At 42.8% G+C, this 6,519-nt stretch overlaps 1 protein-coding gene across 8 annotated transcripts in view; it reads right to left on the bottom strand.

Annotated features, from left to right (window-relative positions):
* Nucleotides 1-362: 362 nt before the first annotated feature.
* The window catches only part of foxp2 (forkhead box P2), a 120,046-nt gene continuing 113,889 nt past the window's right edge, over nt 363-6,519 (bottom strand). For 4 of the 8 annotated variants that reach the window (XM_014016944.1, XM_014016941.1, XM_014016942.1 and 1 more), the window contains 4 exons: nt 5,825-5,946; nt 5,671-5,740; nt 4,502-4,806; nt 363-1,276 (listed from right to left, as the gene is read on the bottom strand). In XM_014016944.1, coding sequence (XP_013872398.1) covers nt 1,132-1,276; nt 4,502-4,806; nt 5,671-5,740; nt 5,825-5,946 — 642 coding nt within the window. In that variant the 3' untranslated portion in view covers nt 363-1,131. The remainder of the gene's footprint in view (nt 1,277-4,501; nt 4,807-5,670; nt 5,741-5,824; nt 5,947-6,519) is intronic. The other 4 variants (XM_014016948.1, XM_014016945.1, XM_014016946.1 and 1 more) reach the window with 1 other exon arrangement.

Here is a 6,519-nt window from a genome sequence, read left to right as displayed (position 1 = left end):
TGTTGCCTGTGACTGTTTGCAGGTAGACAAAGCTTTAAAACGCCGAGGTAAGAAGAGCAAGAAAGGACAATAAGCAGAAATGCATTTGTTTTGTAAAATGGTCATTGTTTCCTCAGTTTCCAGTACTTTTTTAAAAAACTTTTATAATCACAAACAGATAAGACTGGAAGCCAACTTTTTTCTGTTTTTTTTTTTTTGTTTGTTTTGTTTTGTTATTTGGACAGTTGCAACAGTCTTGGTATCGCAATTTGGTTACTGGTGTGATTCAGGGAATGGCATTTACAGTTGGTGGTGTCTAAAAATAGAAATCATATTTGGGAATGAAAAATAAAAAAAAGCTAAAATTGATACACTGATTTTTGTTTGTTTTGTTTTGTTATTTGGACAGTTGCAACAGTCTTGGTATCGCAATTTGGTTACTGGTGTGATTCGGGGAATGGCATTTACAGTTGGTGGTGTCTAAAAATAGAAATCATATTTGGGAATGAAAAATAAAAAAAAGCTAAAATTGATACACTGATTTTAATAATATTAATAATAATAATAATAGCAACATACAGGCAGTGACACAATTTTCTGAGACTACTCCTGTGCAAATGATAACAGAGCAACAACTTGAATTGAACCAGCAATTGTCTCTAGACAATAACAACTACTGTGGGTTGGATTATTCACAAACATAAAATGTCTTCCTTTTTGGCAGTATATGAGGCCGCTAGCTTTCAACAGAACATGATTTGCTTATTTGTCTCATGTTTGTACCCCCCAACGATCCATGAGTTCATCGTCCTTGTACTGTTACGTGGCCACGCCACCTCAAATATAGCAGGTCTCAGAGAGTTTCTTCTTTTGTTTCCTTTACGACAGACATCTCATGTCTGTCATGTTTGGGAATCCCAAAGCTCTGCAACAAAGAGTTCCTTTGGATTGGTCTCTATCCGGATACATGCTCAATAAATAGTCCCAGTGGTGACAGATAAAGAGCTGTGGTTGTTTTTTTTTTTTGGAGTGATTTTTTTTAGTTTTGCAGGTCTGTGTGAGAGAAACAGTGCGGTTGGTTTGAAGGGAAACGACCCCAAAAAAGAAAAAAAAAAAGAAAAAAAAGAAAAGAAAAAAGCTGTCTTTTTCCCCTCACTCCAGGTCTTCTGATAGGTTCCCTTCCTCCAGCTCCCGGTCGTCCTCCAGCTCCGGACTGTGATTGGCTGTCGTCACAAGTGACATCGGACAGTCGTCGTCATCCATATTAAGCGGCTCCTCCTTCACATGAACAGGTGGCCTAAAAAAAAAAAATTCGAAAAATCACATTTACAAATCATTAATTTTTTTTTTTTTTTGGCTTTTTATTGGCCTTTATGTGTTTAAGTGGCTGAAAAACGTCCGATTGGTGCAAAAAGAAACTTTAAATTGTGGCATTGTAGTAACACTAGTAAATAAAACAGTATGTTTTACTGCACTGAGATGCACATCCTGTTAAAAAAAAAAACACGCCTGACGTGTATCATGGCTTGAAAGTAACAACCGTGTTGTTTGCAAGACGCTAATTCAACATGATGCCTCACGTCTACTGTAAGTAAGCACATGAAAACTGCATGACGGGAACTGTGATGTTCCAGACATGTTTGGCATTTAAAAGTTTACTGATGACACCAGGTTGAAATACATGAAAAAGGGRAAAAAAAAAGGGGGGTAAAAAAAAACAGGCCACATGATAAATAATGGAGAATTTCTCATCCCTGAGCCCCCTGGAGCAAAGGCAGAGGAGAGGCTTTTTTATCTAGTTAATAGAAAGCGCAGCCACTCGTTAATATGCAGAAGCTGTGCATGTCGCTCCTCAAGAGGAAAAACCGGCAGCTAGGTTCTGCCATTAATCAACTTCAGCCCCGGCAGTTCACTCGGACACCATGATACATGTTTTTAACTCTAAATGGATGAATATCTTTAGCCACTGTCAATAAGCGGCGGAGCAGGAAGCAGCTCACCGGACGCCGCTCCTTCCAGAACAACAGAGTGGAAGGAGGAACCAAAAAAAAAAAAAAAAAAGAAGTGTTGGGCAGCTAACAAGAATAATAATGCTGTCACACACAAACAAGGCATAACATGATCCGGGGGCTCGAGTCGGGGAGGAGGGTTTGTGCAACGATGATAAATCTGACAAAACCTAATTATTTCTGACACGTCGGATGCATCAGAAAATCCCCCAAGACTCGGGAAGAGGAGAGGGAGACTTATCAAGTGGTAGTACGTTAGGATGCGCCTCTCCTGGGCCGCCTTCATCAGTGCAAGAAAGAGAAGGGGGGGCTTTAGATTTGAAAAGAATTTTTAAAAGGTACAGATGACTTTAATATTTAGAGCCAAACACTGTAAATTAATATTCTGATGTGGTGGGATGAGAAGAGGAAGCTGATCTGAGCGGGACGATGAATATTTCTGTTTCTGTCCCTCAGATTTACAGRGGGTGGGGGCACTCTAAACACTTTATCTACGATATATTTACTATGCTTAGGCTTTAAACCTGAACCGTCACAGCYTGGACTGATCAGTGCCCAGACAAGTTAAAACTAATGACAGTTAATGAAACACATTTTGTGTTTAAATACTTTACAATAGGAAATGTTATGTAAATTAGCCATAGCTGCTCACTGCTACAACTGAGGGTTTGCACAATAAAGCTTGTTTTGTAAAAAAAAAAAAAGATCCTCAGCACCCCCCCTGCTTTTAATATTTAGCTCATTAGGTTGTTTGCGAGGCTCAGAAGAAAAATACGCGCCGCYGCAATTCAGATTTCCACCACTTTATTAAAAAACATGGACGAGTCATTTAGTGCCTAATGGCCGGCTGCCATTACGGAGTCACTCAGGAGTAAAGGCCGGGCTGAACGTGGCGTAATAAATAGGTGGCGCTGCGTGTGGATGTGCGGCGGAGGAGCCGGCGCTCACATCAAACGCAGATTAGCGCCGGCGGTCGCGCAGAGGTTAAGTCRGGGGATGCAAATAAGGTCATTAGTCCGGGGGTCTGATGGTGAAGTGACGGTGGGGACTTTCATACCACAAAAACACCAAACAGGGATGGTTTCTAACCCATAAAATAGTGAAATGATTTTTATTTTTTTGCAACTAGTAAAAGGAGCTGTTTTAAGTTGGGAACTCTAATTGTGATTTTAAGTCTTACTGCTACTACTTCATTTAAGCATAACCCCTTAGGGTGTACATGAGTGTGTTCCACACACACACTCACACACACTCAAGTGCACGCCGAGTCAGCATRGCCCAGGGCGAGCTGGTCTGTGGTTAAGCAGATATCATTAACCTTTAGACATTTAGGGCAAGAAGAGGTTTGTAGAGCTGTTGAATGGACCCGACTCCTCCTCAGACGGGTCCTGGAGGTGACGTGCGATCTCGTTTAGCGCTACAAGCCGCTCTATTATTTAAACGCACGCTGCGAAAGGCAGTCGCGGGAAAACACATTTCTTCCATTTCRAGGTTGTCGCGGACTGCGTGAGGGACGGCTGGGTGCGCCTCGTCCTCTGCAGCAGCTCGTGTCAGCGTCGGGCCGGCGGGAGGAAACAGAACAACTCTTTGCTGTCCTGTTACTGAAAATTAAATGAGCTTCGGGAGTGGCAACGCTGGGATTCTGTCTGGTGCTGGGCAGGTTTGCTCCACTTACCGCTCTGTTTCCGAGAGGAGTAAACACGTCCAAGCTTATTAATGTGCTCTGGGTGGGATAAAGCAAACACTCTTTTATTCTCATGAATATTTTTAGGCTCACAGGCCTGGAATGCATCCTTTATCYACTCCAGAAGTGGTCAACTTATGTCGTGTGAGCTTTGACGGACAGCAGGATGAGAATTATTAAAGCGTTTCAAAWGTGTTGCCTCCCCTGGCTTAGCTGTTCCTGAAAGTCACACACGATTAGTCTTTAAAACACACTTTATCAAATGTTTAAAGTAATTAATGCTACACTCGCTAAATATTAATAAGAAAAGTTTTGCATAAAACATATTAGATAAACTGCTAAAATGCACAAGTTGATTTAAAGGCTGCAGCTGTCTCCTATAGTATAACCAGTATAAAAAGAAATGACATAATCAGGAACAGGAAGAGAAAATTAACCCTAAACAGGCTGGAAATTGAGCTGTGCCCTCAGGTCAGTGCTAACTGAAAAAATACTGATAGCTTTAGTTAAATGTCAAACAGTTTAGGTGACTTCTCAGATCAAAGGAGTGATTTTGGTTTCAACAGCTCGTGTTTGAGTTATCTCGTGAAAACTTACAAGAGCTGGGAGGTGAAAAGATCATATTGTCGTTACGTTATTGAAACGTTTCTACACATTGTTGTCGGGTGAAAAGCTTTCATCTCGAAAAGCTGAATTTTTCCTCATAAAAGCAGACATGTGACCAATAAGGTCGGTTATTATGAAAATGATTTATAGACTGACGTTAATATTTATTATATTTGACAGAACAGGTGAAGATTTCAGGTGTAAAYTGATGGGCGGGGCTTACATGTGTACAGGAGGGGAGTATCCGGGGCTGCTGTGTCCGTTGGTGTCCAGGTGGTCGAGTGAGCCGTTGAGCTCGTCGTGGGCCGAGTGCAACATGATGGGGGGGCTGCCGCTGAGCGTACCGGGAGGGCTGATGCCCAGCAAGCCGGGCGGACTGCCGCCCAAAAGTCCAGGCGGGCTCCCTCCGGTCGGTACGGACGGGTCTCCGCCCAGGAGGCCGTGGCAGTTGCCTCCCATCGGGCCCGCGGCGCTGCTCATGAGCCCGGGGGTCCCCAGCAGAGGCAGGGAGGTCTCCGCCAAGGCGGCCTGCGGGAGAACGACAAAGACAGGGAATGATGTCACGAGCGTGTGAATGTGGGAGCTGATGAAGAGGACGGTGAAGAACGAGAGGAATGTAGCCGTTAGAAAAGGAGGAACATTTGGGTAAGGGCCGAGGGAGGATGTGAGAGCGTAAAAACAGAAGAAGTTAGGATAAACGGCTGCACAGAGGTGATTTTGGTGGTTTGGAGGCAGCATGAGGAGCRAAACAGAGATATYTSAGTGAATGRTATGTTTTAACAAAGTTATTATTAAAATACAACACCCTAGTCTTATTCTGTTGCAAGTAATTTTCCCCCCAAACGGAACCTCGCAGATKACTTCCCACTAACTGCCACTCATACGCCTTTGTGTGGAGTGGCTACATTTATATAAATAAATAAAAAATGAAAAGGTTCCTGAAAACTTTACCTCAAAATAATAAAAACTCCTGACACTTTCGCCTGCTGCGCATTAAAGTTATATACACTGATTAAATTTTTAAAGTTTTTGCCATGAGCACCTCGGTGGTGTACACTATGAAGCCAAATCATTTATGACAGCTTAGATAAATATTAATGCACATGCCCTTGCATTTGCACATGCCACAATCAATCTGGGGAGGGGGGGGGCGGCTGCCACGACTGAGAGGGAAAAGAAGCAAATAAGAGTTCCTTCTAGGTTCAACCACAGGGTGGCCTTGTGAGTCTGAAGGTGGCCGAGGAAGGTGTGAGAGGAGAGAGGAAACGAAGGCTGTGACGTGAACGAGAAAGAAAAAAAAAAGTGCTTCGGCTTTTTCTAATATGGAGTTCTTTTGTGCAAAGAAGTCACACCCAGTTCAGCGACTCGTTCTCRGAAGCGCTGTGTTCGTACCTGTAAGCTGGCGTTTAGTGCAGTTCCATAACCAAGACTGGAGGGCAGGTTCTTGACAAGAGACGGGCTTCTAAACGAAACGACAACAAGTTAGTTGTCAACAATAAAAATAGGATAAAACCATCGACCGGAGGAGAGGCGGCTGAATTCGTACCCTGTGATCTTCTGCGACCTGCGTTTCTGGTACTCCATCTCATCTACCGTCCACACCGCCCCCTTCACGTTCTCCACGCGCACGAAGCACTTGTGCAGGCTGAGGTTGTGGCGAACGGCGTTCTGCGGGGAGACAACACGCTCAGGTCAAAGGGAGGTGCTAAAACAAATCATATCCATTCATTAACCACTGTGACCAAAAAAAAAGGGAAGAAAAAAAAAGGCTTGGAAATTGATTTTATTTTTGCATTTTGAAGAAATTCTTAACATTCACGCACCGTTGATTTAATTAGTAAAAACTGAGTGAAAGCGAATGCTCTTACAAGTCCTGCACACAGTACATATCAATCAGAGTAAGTAGGCTAAAAGGAGGTAATCAGCATAGCGAATGGCTTATGGTGGTGACAGAAGTGGTAATGCCGGCCTTGATAATGGTGATGTCAGTAACCCTTCCCGCTCCAGAAAAGTACAGCGCTTAATGGACACGTCGCTTTAAACATGACAGTACTGGAAGACAAGTTTTAGGAAGCGTGTGTGTGAGAGAATTAAGCTGAACTGTATCGTCCATCTATATGAACAAATATTTAATTTATTATCAAAGCTTTCCAGGATATATCATCCATAGATTAAATAAAAATACTTCTTTTAAAATATGGCCATAATTAAAACATGCATCATGCCTGACAAATAATAAGC

The sequence above is a fragment of the Austrofundulus limnaeus genome, unplaced genomic scaffold (genome assembly GCF_001266775.1).
Source record: "Austrofundulus limnaeus strain Quisiro unplaced genomic scaffold, Austrofundulus_limnaeus-1.0 Scaffold158, whole genome shotgun sequence".
In the NCBI taxonomy this organism is placed as follows: Eukaryota; Metazoa; Chordata; class Actinopteri; order Cyprinodontiformes; family Rivulidae; genus Austrofundulus; species Austrofundulus limnaeus.
The sequence above is the reverse complement of the archived record's forward strand: the minus strand, read 5'-3'. Positions and strand labels throughout refer to the sequence as shown.